At 37.4% G+C, this 16,387-nt stretch overlaps 1 protein-coding gene across 3 annotated transcripts; it reads right to left on the bottom strand.

Annotated features, from left to right (window-relative positions):
• Positions 1-243: 243 nt before the first annotated feature.
• On the bottom strand, positions 244-11,661 carry LOC128520525 (uncharacterized). Of its 3 annotated transcripts, none has more exons than XM_053494793.1 (3): positions 11,607-11,661; positions 3,516-3,565; positions 244-3,246 (listed from the first exon to the last, which is right to left on the bottom strand). In XM_053494793.1, exons 2-3 carry the CDS (start codon positions 3,542-3,544, stop codon positions 1,773-1,775), a joined length of 1,503 nt encoding a protein of 500 aa, XP_053350768.1. In that variant the 5' UTR covers positions 3,545-3,565; positions 11,607-11,661; the 3' UTR covers positions 244-1,772. The 3 variants fall into 3 exon arrangements, with proteins under 3 accessions (XP_053350768.1, XP_053350771.1, XP_053350769.1); XM_053494796.1 differs by having other exon boundaries at positions 11,619-11,635; XM_053494794.1 differs by having other exon boundaries at positions 11,603-11,625.
• Positions 11,662-16,387: the final 4,726 nt, after the last annotated feature.

Raw genomic sequence — 16,387 nt, 5'->3', positions numbered from 1 at the left:
CCCAGATTATTTTATTTAATTCAGTTTGCTATTGACCAGAGATGATTAAAGGAATTACATTTTAATTTATAATTAGTGATATTTATTATTCAAGGAATATATTTAAATTATACATGTAATTATACAATAAAAAAGTGTTATTATAATTATATCACATATGTTTCATTATTGATATTTAAATTAAATAGGTCACGATTTGTCATCCAGCTAAATCAGCTAAGAATGAAATAAACAGTGCCTCAATGTGGTTATATAGTGTGGTTATAAACCAATATTCACAGTGCAGTAGCATAGGGTAAGGAACATGCTTAGGTCTGTTAACCCAAGGAAGGCTGCAGGCCCTGAGAGGAAGGGGACACAAAAATATGTGCAACACAGCTCTCTGCAGTCTTCACGAAGATCTTCAATCTGACTCTGTTGACAACTGCCCAGTTGCACCTACCCCAGTTCTTATGAAGTGCTTTGAGAGACTGGTGCAACATCACATCAAAACCAATTTCCCAGACACCTTCAACCCAGCCACTTTGTATACAAAGACAATAGATCCACAGAAGACACACTTGCTACACATTGCAGTACTCCACCTAGAACAGTGGGAAAACTACATGAGGATGCTCTTCATCGATTATAGCTCTGCATTTAATACAGTCTTAATTAACAAACTGGTAACCAAACTGATGGACTTCTCTTCATCTCTCTGCCACTGGATTAAGGACTTTTTGACCAACCACCTCAAATGGTTAAGATAGGCCCCTATACAGCCTCCATCCTAGCACTCAGCACAGGTGAGTGGCTGCAACCCAATCCATTCTACCAACACCATCATCAAATTTGCAGGCACCATCACAGTTATTGGACATATCTTAGGAGGTGATGAACCAGCTTATAGAGATGAAATCCAGAGACAGACACAATCTGACCATTAATGCTTCAAAAATTTATGATAGAATTCTGAAGGCACAACAAGGATCACACACCACTGCACATCAGCTGAGTCTGCATGGAGAAAGTCCCAGCCTTCAGATTCCTTGGCACGAACATTGCTGAAGATCTTTCCTGGATCTCTCCTAGACCACCTGATAGTGTCTTTCTATTGCTGCTCCATTGAGAATGTGTAAACATAGTAGGTAACTTAGTAACTTACTTGCAGCTCCACACCAGCAGCTCACAGGTAGACAAGAAAGCCCTCCAGAGAGTGATCAACTAAGCACAGAAAATAATTGACTGCGCATTGCCTTCCCTTAAAGAACTTTACATACTGTAGGATGCTGCCTTCAAAGGGCAGCAAGTATTCTAAAGGACCTTTTGCACTTATGTAAACTGCCGCACATTGGCAAACAATTCAGGTCCAACAATTCACAAACCAGTAGACTTTAGAACGCCTTCTATCTCAGCACCATACAGTATGTGAGCTAAATGCTGTCAGGTTTGCAAACACACATAAACATACTGTAAACTGAAGGATCGCCCCAAACCTAAAGGTTTTCTGTATATCGCAGTTAGTAATAAAAAAAAAAGTAATCACTTTTTTTAAGATTTAACAAAGCTTGCAACATTTTCTTAACCTTAAAATCAAAATGAAAGATTTGAAAAGGAGGAAGACCCAGCTATGCCGTCCACTGAACAAGCTGTAGACCAAATAACAAGCATCCTAAATAACAACAATCCTCTCATTTTCAGTAAATTGTGGAGGATTTTATTAATTATTATTATTATTAACACATAATATTCCGGCCCTTTCTATGTTTTGTTGCATGCATCTAATATCTATTTCAGTTTAGTTTCTCTTCAGCGCATTTCTTCAGTTCTTCCATTTTCTCTACAATGTCTTTATCCAGAGTATCCTTTGCTTCCTTAATCATGATGTCCAGATCCTGAAGTGTAGACAGAGCATCATTTTTTAAGGCGATCTCCTGTAGGAAGTGCATACACTTCTGACATTCCTCCACCAGTCTTGTAATTTCTTTTTCTTGTTGTGTTTTTTTCTTCTCTAATTGGCTTACTCGATTTTTATTCTCCTCTGACTCTGCCTCATAATTCTTTTTCAGATCTTCCAGAGTCTTCTTGACCTTCCTGGTTTTCACCACATATATTTTTCCCTCTTTAACATGTTTAGTGTAGTCACACTTTCCAGGACAGATTGTGCACTTGCCTTTTGACATGGCGGTACACCAGTAAAGATCTCTGACCCACCAACATCCTGGGTAATGGCAGTTCTCCTCACACACACTGCAGCATGTAGCCTCTGTGCTCAATGATGGGTCAATTGGTTCCTTTTCTTTGTAGGATTCCTCCACTTCACATTCAAGCTTAATTTCTTTGATTTGTTTCCGTAATCTGGAGATGTGTTCTACTAGCTGCTTGCGGTGTGTCAGCACACTTTCAGTATTCTTCAAACTTACAGGTTGGCTCCCATTTAGAAAATCTATAAATTTCTTCATGCTTGTGGTGAACAGATTCCATGCTGCCTTATAACTTTGGAACAGTTGGTCGCTTTCCTCTTCACGGTCATATTTTGCATAAAAGTTTTCGCAGTGACAGTTGTCGAACCTGAAATGCACAGGTTCCCCATCGTCAGTCAGAGCACATGGTATTTTGGCATCTTTAATGGCCTTAATGGAATTTGCAGACGTTGTTGGGGCATGTGTGAGAAACACAACAAAGTTTTTCTTCACATCGTTCCCGAATAAGGAAAGAACAGAATTAAAAACATAGCTCTGTCTTTCAGTGAGTCGAACAGTGCTTGATGACATCACAAGACAGACTGCATCAATTTCATGAACCCAATCACTGAATTTAAATAACTCAAGAAAACTTTCACCAATTTTTAAATCCTCCTTTGTAACTTCTGTTTTCCCAAATCCAGGAGTGTCGATGACGGTCAGGGAGAACGGGCTGTGTTCAGTAAAGATGTCATACACTGTGACTGCATCTGTCTGAGAATGAGTTTGGTTCTCTTCCGTCACCACGAGCTCGAACCAAATTCTGTCTTCACTGGGAACACCCAGCATGTAGTTGACCATGGCATTGATGAGTGTTGACTTCCCTACTCCTGTTTCTCCCACCATTATTATGGTTTTATGAGGTTTGCTCTCATCTTTTTCTCCAAAGGCCATTCTCTTCAGTCCTTCACCAGTAAGTAGAGGCCATGTCTTTAGAATATATCTTGTAAGGAATCCATTTATTGTTCGGCTGTTTTTCATGTATTTATGTTGTTGTTGTTGTTGTTCCTTCTTTAAGGAGCTCCTAAAAATAGGTCCATGTATAGTGCATTAAAGAGACATAGATTACAGACTGATAGATAACTATGCAATCAATATAATTGATTATTTACACCTGAAACATCAAAGGTAAGCTTGTTTAAAGATATGCTGGAATATTATATAAAATCCGTAAAATTTAATTAGCTGCTGTTTTAATTCTAGATTAAACAGCTTCCGTTTGTCTGTCTGAAATTTAGGATTAAAGACTAAATCTATTATGTGGAGAATGTAGTTCTGTCAGAAAAACCTTACCCACGAGACACATGGCGTCCGCCTTCCATTACTGTTTGTTACACTTGTGTCTAAATGTGAGAAAAGAGAAAACATATTTAACCTAAATATTATAGGTACAATAATAAGTACATTAATTTCATAGCACACTTTTAGACACAGCATTAGTGCTTTTTGTCAAAGGTCAATGTTTAAGTCCTGTGTTTGTGTAATCTTGGTTGATTAATTAATGAGTAGTGCAAACATTTCTGGGACCTAGGGTATGTCTTCACCAAAACTTGCACCAAATGGAAAAATACACACACACACACACACACACACACACATAGGAAGAAAAAAACATGCTTGATTTTATCAAAATGCTTTTATTTGCCATACTGTCATGGCAATTCACCTAGAATGCACTGGAGAACACCAGATGTGAGGAAAGCCATTAAATGATTGAAGGTGGATTTCTATGAAAAGCCACTGCAAAGTTACTGCAAAGACAAATGCAGATTGGGCTTAGAAAGAATTTTGGGAAACTATTTAGAAAAGAAAATTATCTGGGTGGCCCAATATATATATATATATATATATATATATATATATATATATATATATATATATATATATATATATACACACTCACCTAAAGAACACCATACTAATACGGTGTTTGACCCCCTTTCGCCTTCAGACCTGCCATAATTCTATGTGGCATTGATTTAACAAGGTGCTGAAAGCATCTTTGCAGTTGATGGAGATTTGTGGGATGCACATCCAGGGAGCGAAGCTCCTGTTCCACCACATCCCAAAGATGCTCTATTGGGTTGAGATCTGGTAACTGTGGGGGCCATTTTAGTACAGTGAACTCATTGTCATGTTCAAGAAACCAATTTGAAATGATTCGAGCTTTGTGACATGGTGCATTATTCTGCTGGAAGTAGCCATCAGAGGATGGGTACATAGTGGTCATAAAGGGATGGACATGACCACTATGCACTATGAAACAATGCTCAGATAGCCCGTGGCATTTAAACGATGCCCAATTGGCACTAAGGGGCCTAAAGTTTGCCAAGAAAACATCCCCCACATTATTATACCACCACCACCAGCCTGCACAGTGGTAACAAGGCATGATGGATCCATGTTCTCATTCTGTTTACGCCACATTCTGACTCCATTTCAACGACTCAGAAATCGAGACTCATCAGACCAGGGAACATTTTTCTAGTCTTCAACTGTCCAATTTCGGTGAGCTCATGCAAATTGTAGCCTCTTTTTCCTATTTGTAGTGGAGAGGAGTGGTACCCGGTGGGGTCTTCTGCTGTTGTAGCCCATCCACCTCAAGGTTGCGCGTGTTGTGGCTTCACAAATGCTATGCTGCATATTTCGGTTGTAACGAGTGGTTATTTCAGTCAATGTTGCTCTTCTATCAGCTTAAATCAGTCGGCCCATTTTTCTCTGACCCTCTAGCATCAACGAGGCATTTTCGCCCACAGGACTGTTGCATACTGGATGTTTTTCCCTTTTTACACCATTCTTTGTAAACGCTAGAAATGCTTGTGCGTGAAAATCCCAGTAACTGAGCAGATTGTGAAATACTCAGACCGGCCCGTCTGGCACCAACAACGATGCCACGCTCAAAATTGCTTAAATCACCATTCTTTCCCATTCTGACATTTAGTTTGGAGTTCAGGAGATTGTCTTGACCAGGACCACACCCCTAAATGCATTGAAGCAACTGCCATGTGATTGGTTGATTAGATAATTGCATTAATGAGAAATTTAACAGGTGTTCCTAATAATTCTTTAGGTCAGTGTATATATATATATATATATATACAGTAGAGATAGAGAAAAATATCGATTCAGTGATGTCTCCTGATTTGTTTGTGTCATGCATCACTTCACTGACTCTAAAATTTATTTTAAAATATTTTTTAATTTAAATCTGTTTACATTTGAGGTGGTAAAATCTTGCGGTCCTTTATAATCCTACATCCTCCAAACTATTCACACATCCTGCCTAATAGATTCAAAGATTCAAAGATTTAAATAACTTTATTAATCCTAGAGGGAAATTGCTTAAAGAGGAGCAAATTATTTGGTAGGTTTGTTTAAAATTTTAACAAAATCTAAAAAATGTCAATCAAATCAGCACCATCATGATATCATGATAATCCATGACCACCATATCATGATAATATCATATTGTTTCAGTCCTGATGATTCCCATTCCTAATATACAAACAGCCTTTATTGATCATGAATACAATTTTCAAGCCCAGCACATTCAGTCCATTACTAACAATCTAATTTCATTTATTTCCATATATTATAAAACTGAAACTAAACTTTAATCAATAATAATAATCTTCCTTATGAGGAAGGATCCAGTTGACAGGTTAAAAAGAAGATAATGTTGCGGTATGGAGAGCCGTTAATGATAAGAGCGCTGACGCAGGGCTTGAGTTGTGAGAGTGCTTATGACAGGCACGGGAAGACTTTCCCGTGTAGTGATAGCGTGGGATTATTAATTATGACGCTTAAAAGGAAACTAAAAGAAAACTGAAAATAAAAATAAACAGAGCAATGGATGGGGCTCTGGAAAACAAAACTATCCTCTCAGGGCGTTGGCCATTACTAAGGATTTATTGGAGAGAGAGAGTTTCTTTGTGCTTTGCACTATTAAACTGAGTGCACACGCTGGACTTCACTCTCTCTCTAACTCGCCGGCGTTTTCGGGAGACAGATGCTGGGGCTTTGTCTCTTTCTGCGCGCTTGTCTTTGATTTTTTTTTCTTTGGTCTTTGTCTTGGCCCTGGTACCTTTACTGGTGTTACCTAATGATCACACAAAGTGCCGAGGTATTAGGACCCTTTATCAGGGCCGTGCACAGACCTTTTAATGGGCATGTGCTGAAACTGAAAAAAGGGCACCCCCTCCCAATAATATTCTTATATTATATTTAATTAGTATTAATAACTGCAATGTTGATTAAACTATAGGTCTGCATGTTATACACCATTATAATGACATATGACAAAGACATTTAAGGACAATTTCATTTCTAAATTTTATTTTACGATAGCTTGGCATTATACAGTGCAAATACACCTGGCCTTCTAGTAAAGTTAATTTTACCAATTTGCCTTCTTTGCTTTGCATACATGCAGATTACATTTTGCATGATAAACTATATAGAATGCCTAGTGACCTGATCATTCTCATTATCATTATGTAATGTTTTTTTTTTTTATTTAATACAACATTATTACAGTAGTAAACCATGTTTTTCTATGTTTATACATGTGAAGACGAGCGGAGAGCATACAGTACAATAATAGATTTTTAAATAATCTAACCAGCAAATACATGCATAATATAATAGCATCGTAAACGTTAACCTTCCGTGCTGTGTGACCATAGGCTATATAATATGATGAAATGTTAATTAATTACATCATGTCATTTACATGCATTAGCACATTTAGCAGATAGCCATAAAATTAAAATAGAAATTTCTTATGATATATTTTACCTGGCTGACCCGGATCACTCGGGTGCTTTGTGTCAAACTCAAATGTAGTTACACCGCGGGTTTTTGACCAGTAAATTTGTGCAATTTGTCCATCATTAAAACGACGACATCACATTATGTCAACATCACAGCAGTGTGGTGAAGCATTATATGAACATTTATAGACATACTAGTGTTTATTTCATAAAGACAACATTGCAGATATTCAAACAACAAGATATTTTACTGTTACAAGACGAAGACGTTGGTCTTCTTCTGCTTTATGACGCTGATGAGCTGAATCGTAAGTTTGCGGCGCTCAGGGGGCGGAGTTGTGAAGTTTAACTGACAGTTTGAGCGGTTCTAAGAGATGCACTTTTTAATGCCTTCAAACAGGGTAGATTGGCTGAATGCCTTATTAATTCACTATATTGGTATTTAATAAATGTGTAAATAAGCTCCAAAGGTGTAGAGGCACGTGAATTTGAATAGAATTCATATTCTTGGTAGTGTTATCAGGAACGTGGAGCTATTGCACATTTTTGATAATACCCTTATAAATTACTTCTGTTTTAAATATAATTAATAAATAAAAAAGCTTAAAGTGTCTGCTTAACTTCTAACAAAATGGGAAGTGGTCATTCCAAAAAGTCTCTTACTCCTTATGATTGGATGTATAATCAAGGATTTGGAATTTTTGTTCATCCTTTCATTACCAATTTGGCTGGATGGACAGAGGGTTCTCCTCAGTGGAGACATTATCCTAAAGAAGGTTTATTTCACAATGCTGACATTATCACATGCTAATCTTGTCTCTCATCTTTTACAGGATAGTTTGCTTCCCTCACAATTGGTTATAGTGAAGGTCAAAGGTCCTGCACCTGGTGACTCTAAAGAGGTTTTAGGTAATTTTTAGCTGATGAAGTTGCCAAATGGGCAGCTAAAGAAGCACCTTTGTCCCCATAAGTTTGTAGGGATACAGTATTCTCTTTCACGTCCCATGTCTCTGTCCCAAGTTGGTCATCTGACATTGACATAGCCTTCTTGCAAACCCATTCATTACCCAAAGATCTACATTTTTGGTCTTCCTGTAAGTGTTCAACTGGCAGCGATATGCTAATTTAGGATGAGACCAGCTATATAGCTCTTCCAGAATCTGTCCTCCTGTTATTAGTGCGTCATTTTCATGGTATTTTACATGTCGCAAAACGGGGGGTATCTGCATGATTGAGGACAGATTCTGCATTCACAATATCAAACAGACTACACTTGTTCTATTAGATTCCTGTTTGATCTGTGCTCGTGCAAATACACAAGGAAAACATGTTAAACATGATGCCTTGCCAATGCCTATTGCACCATTTAACTGTTTACAAATTGTCTTTACACACATGCCACCTGTCAGAAATCTAAAATACATGCTTGTAATTGTGTACAGATTTTCTAAATGGGTAGAGGCATTCCCATGCTCAAAAGAAAATGCAACAATAGTAGTTAAAATTTTGGCTAAAGAAATCATTACTAGATATGGTATTCCAACATCTATTGACAGTAATAATGGCACGCCCTTCATCTCCATAGTGAAACAAAAAATGTCACATCCCCTACCATCCCCAAAGTTCTGATGTGGTAGAAAGGAAAATACAAAACATACAAAAGCCACCCAATTGACACCCAATTCTACAACAAAACTCTCACCATTTGAGATTATAATGGGAAGACTATTCCCCACCCCCTGCATAAAAGGTAACCCCGGTGTTTCCCTTACAGGTGATCTGGACGTGATTGTTGGCGATTATATGCAAGAACTCATTGAAAAACTGAACAGTGTTCATGGAAATGTCTCTGCTTCTCTCCCTCTGCCTACAGACAAGCCTACTCACTCTTTCATCCCAGGTAATACAGTGCTGGTGCAAAGTTTAAACCCCAGGAAGGTGGGGGACGATGCCCGCAGTACACCCACAACTGTTATTGCAGTGACTCGCACAGCTGTTCTTATAGACTCACATGCAACAGTGGATTCACGCCAGCCGTGTGAAGAAGGCACCTCAGACGACTCTGACTGCTTGAGATAATCAACCACTAGCTCACAAGATCTCCTAGCCCGCACCGAGGGGCTAGTGGAGCGACACACGTCCTGAAGACACCTTAAAGGGTGTAAAATTTTTTACATACACATACAGGTTCAACTTTGTATTAGCTTGCTCTTTTTTTTATTTTATTTTTGTGCCAACGCCTGATTACCTATGTACTGTTAATTTCATTTCTAATTGTGATTCTAGAAGTGATTTAATCCTGACCATCTTCTCTATAACTTTTCTATCTATTCTCTTTATCTCTAAAAGCAATTTCCCTCTGGGATTAATAAAGTTATTTGAATCTTAAATCTTTGAATCTTGAATCTTCTTATCATCATCTTTGCCGACTTTACTGATTATGAATCTGCTTCTTCACGTTAATATCTCTTGCTATGTTAACTATTTGACATTCACAAATTATTTTAGAATTTAAGGGGGCAACTGTTAGAATTATTTTATATATAAAGGAATTATTTCTACTCTCTTGCTCTCTTCCTCATAGATCTGATATTAACGTTTTAAATCTTCCCTGCTGCTATCTTCCTATCTCTTCTTGCATCTGCTCTTGAAGGTGTGAACGCTCCCATGCTCACCTTCCCAAACTCTCTTTATGTTTCTCTCTCTCTCTCTCACACACACACACCAGGACAGCCAGGCACAAAAACTGTTTTTTTCCCCAGGCAATCTACCTCATGAACAGTTAAACATCATTCTAACTGACAATAACTACCTCCCTCTGCCTCGGGGAAGGAGACAGAGGAAGGTAGTGAGAGATACCCATAACTCAAGCCAACATCTTGTGATCTGTCTCTGGACAGACACCTTTCTATCTTCCTCTCCTTTGATTCTTCAGGATCTCCCCGGGACATTTACAATGGTTCATGTTCTTTGTAGTAACATAAGTCGATGGCACAGGCATTCAGTCGTACATATAAAAACCCCATCTCTTGCTGTTAATAAAGAAAGACCTTTCTGATAGACAACGTGTGTGCCTGTGTTTGACTGAGTCTCTCCTGGTGCCATAAAAGCTTAACGAAGCATAGCGGACAGACCGAGCAACTCGCTTCTTCTACTACACAACTTAAAAAAAAAAAACTTTACCCCCCAATAAAAAGGGCACTTACGAGTGGTTGAGCTCTACCTGTGCATGTGCCCGCCCCTTTATATAAACACAACTGATTGCCTGATGGCGGCGTTGCCTGGCAACCATGTGTATAGATGACCGCTCCTTGGCCTGTTCGGAACTCCGCGTGGTAGCAACCTGCGGAACCCTATTTTTGTATCAAGTTTATACAATATGACATCAAAGTATACTATATGTAGGCCTGTCTCAAATATAAACCTTTTTAAAAATATAAAATTCCTACATAAGCATTGTGTTTATGCACATACATTGGCTAAGAAAGTTACATTTATTTCGGAATGTGAATAGTTTGCAAAGTGAATAAGAGTGTGATTGTCAGAAGGGGGTGACGAAGTGGCGGAGCAATAGATCCAGATGCAGAGTTGCAGGTGTGATTTTGAGGCGTTGAGAAGCTGTGAGACCCTGAAGCCGCATATCAAGGAGAGACGTGAAGCAGAGCCATAGTCAAGGAACGAGAGCAAGAGTTCAATGCCTTTAAATCCAAATCGTGAGACAAGAAACAGGAATACGAGGTAACAAAGAGAGGTCAGCAACATGAAAACTATTAAACAAAATACAAGAATATCGAGACAAGAAAAGCCAAAAATCCAGCATCAAGGTAGCGAGCTGCAATTCCTTATAAGCCGGAAGAAATCAGCGCCGGATGAGAAACAGGTGTGCAGGTGGGGCGGTCCGGGGGTGTGTAAGGAGAGATGACAGTGTGGGAAAACATGACAAAAGTGATGAGAAGCCTGAGAGCGTGGGAAAGTAAATGTCAAGGGATGACAGGGGACTTTGAACGTGGTGTGTGCGTGAGTTCGTGAAAGTGATATACTTCATATACTTAAGTTTATATACTTCAGTTACTGAAGTATATGAAGAGGTTGAACAATAAACCATGTATTACTTCAATAAACCATGTATTACTTCAATGCATGGCCTCATCCATCCTTTATATTCAAGCGTTAGTGATAAAGGCCAAGTTACAATTACACCAAATAGCCCTGATTAACTTAAAAAAAAGAATATATGAATAGGAATAAGGTAAAATGATAATGAGAATGTGCCTTTAATAATAAGAAGAACTGCTGAGGAGTTTATGATAAACTGCATAAATTTAAACAGAAAGATAAAAAATTTAATCAGTAATTTAACTGTGTGTAAATTATTGAGGTCAGCTTCAGTAATTGTGATTAACTTCCATGTAAACCTAGTGATAGAGTTCCTCTAATATATGCTTAAACGATCATATTTATTAAAACTTTTATATTATGTCTGCAATTGACAGTGTAACTGTAACTTCACTAAATTTCAACAGTGCTAAAGACTACAAAAAGATGACAAAGAAAACCAAAACACTGTGAAGCATCATATTCATTTAAAGACAAATCTATAAATGTCACCTGCCTTCCAACGTACATGTTCTTCTCCTGTCCACCAACAAAAAGAAAATGAAATCAGCAGAACGTATAATGCAGAACCTCAACGTTACAGGAAATCCGCCTGCACACTTTCAAAAACACAGAGTATTTCCTGAGCACTGCTTTCTTTCCCTCTGTAGGCATCCATTTTTTCTGTTACAATTTCAAGATATTAACGTTCAGTTTTAAAAACCATTTAAACAATTAAGTACACATCCAGTCAGTTCTCAAAACTAATATTATGTTATGAAAGCCAAGAGTTTATTCTTTTATGCTTGACTTTTAATTTTCAACAATTTAATGCCATTTATAGACAATATTAACTAAAGGAATGATTACTAAAGTGAATATATATATAAATCATCGACACTTTTAAAACTCCTAAAGAATTTGTTTTACAATTAACTTTCGTTTGGTACTCCTGGCACCTGGGAAGGCCGTTGATAGCTCTGGGATGGCTTTTCACTAGATTTATTTAGTTATAAGAGCATTAGTCAGGTCAGACGCTGGGACTAATGAAAAGCTCTGGGCTGCAGAAACTGTAACACTACAGCATACAGTAACATTCTATACAACTGTGTGGTTTAAACTTTGTGGTATCTGTTTGGGTAGACTTTGGTGTACATATACAGATCAGGTGCACTGATTACAAAACCAAGCGAGTGTCATGTATGCACTGGACTTACTACCTAATTACTGTATATTTTACAAAATGCAGTGTTACCTACAAACAGGCCTGCTAAGGACTCCAACTGCCACACATGGACTTCAACACATCTGATGATTCGGTCTCGTTCTCGGCTGATGCAGACAGCTGTTCTTTGCTGGACTCAGTTACACACACAGCCACAGTATATAAAGACTCTCTTACTTTGTTCGTTTTTGCCAGTACTTATATTATATAGCCTTATATTCCTGTTGTGGAGTTACAGTTTTGATTCTGTTCTAGTTTCCTGTTTTAATGCTGTTATGCTGTTCATGTTGTTTATTGATTGCCTGACCTTTGCCTGTTTCCCAGCTTTTGATTCTGATTAACATATAGTTAAACTTCTTGTGTCCTTCTACCTTTAATGACAGTGAGATGCAATCTGGCCTATATAATAGTTATACTATTTATATTTGTTAGGTAATGATTGGTGCAAATCATTGAACAGAATCACAAAATAAACTCTCAGAGTCATGAACGTGTACCAGTGTGAACAGTTCATACAGAATCTTCACTAACATGTTAAACAGCATGACCAAAGGATTAATCAGAACAACATAATTAATTTGGCTCTGCATTCACCAAATACTCCCAGGTAGCACATCTACAAACTAAAGCGCAGCAGGATGCTTGTTTTTAACCAGTGTTACCACAGAAATGAACTCTCATGAGACTTTGTATATTTACATCCTGACTCACTTCCTGTTTGCAAAATGGGCACAGAACTGTACTGGCCATAATGCATGGGTTTCAAGTCAAACAGCTTTTTTCTGATACCTTATAACCATCTGTACCGTTAGACCAAAGCATTATTGACTATCCAACTAATAACTATTAATGAAAATCTTTCATTTTCCTGTTCACAATCCAATTGTACTCATTAAGAATATAATGAAATATGAATACATTGTTAGAATACACAGCTATTGTGTTATTAACAAATCAAAATAAAGTGTAATTAGGTCAACCTTTTTTTTTAGTAAGTCACTTTTGCATAAATACTTTTCTCACGTGGGTTTAAGTAAGCAATCAGATATGAAGCTTAGAGAAAAAATAAAGACTACATTCACTGACAGAAACATTAACATTTAGTGCAGTGCTATATTGTAGACATGGGGAAAGCGATTCGGCGATGTACAGTATTCGCTAAAATATACAGTATTGAAATGAAAAGACAAAAGTTTCCTCCTAAAATAAACTAACATACACAAAATTACACACTTATACACAGTGTGTGCACTGCCTATACACAGTGTGTCACATACAGTCATACACAGTATGATAAGTGACCTTAAACAAATAATAAAAGCTTATACATAAGAAATAATATGAGTGAAAGAAATACGTCAAAAAATAAAATTAACTAGTAAAATATGCTGTACAAAGTAAAATATACTGTAATAAGAAAAAATACGTAAAAAAAACAGATTAACCAGTGCAATGTACTGTACAAAGTAAAAGTAAAATATACAGTACAAATAAGAACAAAATATCTATAAAAAAGCAAAATATCAATATATCAAATATATAAATATAGAAAAGAAAATAGAAATAGAAATTTGTCAAAAACAAATTTAGAATTTTTAAATGGCTGTGGTGTGCAAGTATGCATAAAAAGTGACTTTGTAAAGTGTCTTATTTTAAGTGATTTGTGCATTATTTAAAGTTTATGCAAATTCTCAACCCAGATACCCAGAACAAAGGTTGATGCAGACCCCTGCAAAAGAAGACGATTTGCTTGTGTAATGCAGGAACCAATCTTAAGCAGATCTTTACAGTTGAACACCCTCACCTCTCCTCATCCCCTACAGGTAGGCATCAGGTGCTATAAGATCGGGGGGAATGGGTTGGGTATGGGAAGAAATTGTTCTGCCAACTACTAATGGGCCATTCATGAACAATTCATTCTTTTTGAACAAGTCTTTAACATGACTCATAGAGTGATTGATTTCGAGTGCTTCAGAGCAAGCATTGTGTTAAAAGATTCTGCGGAATCTCTTCTCACTTTTTATTCACGATACAGATGTCGCCATTAAAAATGCACGTTTCGAGAAAAGGGATCCCGCGACTTGCTGCGGCTGCGCGCGGCAAGCTGCGAAAATGCCCTTCCTTACCTGTAGAGGGCAGTCGTGTTTCCTTCTGAAGTATTGTGTGTCTGCTGAAGCCGAAAATGTGTTCTCTCTCTTAGGCACCTACAGTATTGACAGCAAGCGACGGAGCTCATAAACATGTCGAGCTCAAACTGTAAATACTGATATGTATTAATTCTTCATTTTCTTTTCTCCTTCAATGATGATACTTCTTCGACTGCGCTTTCTTCAATCAGTATTATAATTATTTTTAGTAGCAGTGCTCCGAATTTATTAGTGTTATTATTCTTATTATTATTGTAACACACCTGCACGTGTGTGCAAAAAGACTACAATGATGTATAATATGTTAGCCTAAAACAATTGTTTTATTGTTTTTATGTGTTTTAAATATACAATCTTGTGCAAAGTGAAAGTGAGTTGCGCGTGCGGCTTTTTGATCAAAAGGCTGATAAACACGTGCACAGATTTATCCATAAAACAACAGACATGAAATGAAAAAAAAAAAAAAACACAAAAATATATACTACTCTCTGAATACAACGTGACAGCACGCAGAATCCCTGGGCTTTGATTGCACTTCATTCATTAGTACTGTAGTAGTACACTTAAAAAATGCTGGGTTTCTGTAAACACATCGTTGGGTTGTTAATGCTGGGTCAAAATTCTGTGTTATTTCGGGTACTTTAATCACACTGTTGGGTTGCTTTTGCTATGAATACTAAAAGTGCTGCATGATTAAACTTAATGCAAAAAAGAAAAAAGAAACTTCTCTGTTTTGTCCCTAGACCTTTGTGTTTATGCAGTAAACCCATGGGTAAACATGATGATTTAAGAATTTAATTAAACACGAATATAAGTGACATTTTAATTCAAGTCCAACATTTTAATGGTTAGTGACCGGTGCAAGGGCGTCAACTCGCACATTCTGCGATATTCCATTGTCCAAGTGTTAATGTGCGTGCTTTGCAATGTCAGACACATTCAAATGCAAATAATACCCCCTTCTCAGGTGTGAATAAGTTTCTCCACTGTGCATGGTTTCAGCAAAGTGGAGGATCCTGGATCTTGCTTCGGGTCTCTTCATAAATTTGTGTAAATTTAAAATCTTCTGGATTCTACATTCTAAAATTGACATTGTTACCGTTTTTAATCCCTGGAATGCGATTTTTCTTATCATAACATGCATGCTTTTAAATACTCGACAATGTTTTAATTTGAGATTTTATTTAAAAATTAATGAATAAACCAAATTAAATTATTCCATTTGTATTTACCCTTGTAAAATAGCATTAAAAATGATGGGCGAAGATTGAGCGAGTAAAAACAATACAAGACATGTTACGATAAGGACTATGTCTTCCGATCCAGTGATTAAAAAACGGCTCACCAGCCGTGCCTAATTCCGTCATGTCCTGTGTCCTCCTCTTTAATTTACTACGTAGTCTAAATCAGTGCTCAGCCGCACGCAAAAAGTTTTCCAGAGCGCACCGGCAAAAGTTGACTAATGATTATGAACGCATCGGGAAAAACAGCAAGCGGAATGACTCCGACCATTTAAAAAAAAAACGTTTGCCATCATTTTCTGACGGGCTCAAGTTTACAAAAACAATACAGAACAACGCAGCTTATTTGCTTATTTACAAAATCATAATGTTTTTTTTGTTATTGTGAGTGCACTTAAATAAAAGCCTTATAAAGACTATGTAGTCTTATATAGTTTTATTATAGTTTTTGCACTTTAATCAGAGTCCTCATCTGTTACATTTTTGAGGACAATGGGTTTTTTAGCCTGTCACGGCGTGCGCCCAAATCAATATCACTCCTCGCTCACTAGTTAGGCGTCCTCCCCTTCAGATATGCGAAGAAGCGGGGCTTAGTTAGAATTAGACACTGCTGGTGAGCTATCCTTGCTAATGATCCCGGGCTTGCACCTTGCGCTATAAAATATTTTACTACACGGTGCAAATG

The sequence above is a fragment of the Clarias gariepinus genome, chromosome 4, assembly GCF_024256425.1.
Source record: "Clarias gariepinus isolate MV-2021 ecotype Netherlands chromosome 4, CGAR_prim_01v2, whole genome shotgun sequence".
Lineage (NCBI taxonomy): Eukaryota > Metazoa > Chordata > Actinopteri > Siluriformes > Clariidae > Clarias > Clarias gariepinus.
Note: the sequence above shows the minus strand (reverse complement) of the source record. Positions and strands in the feature narration are given on the sequence as shown.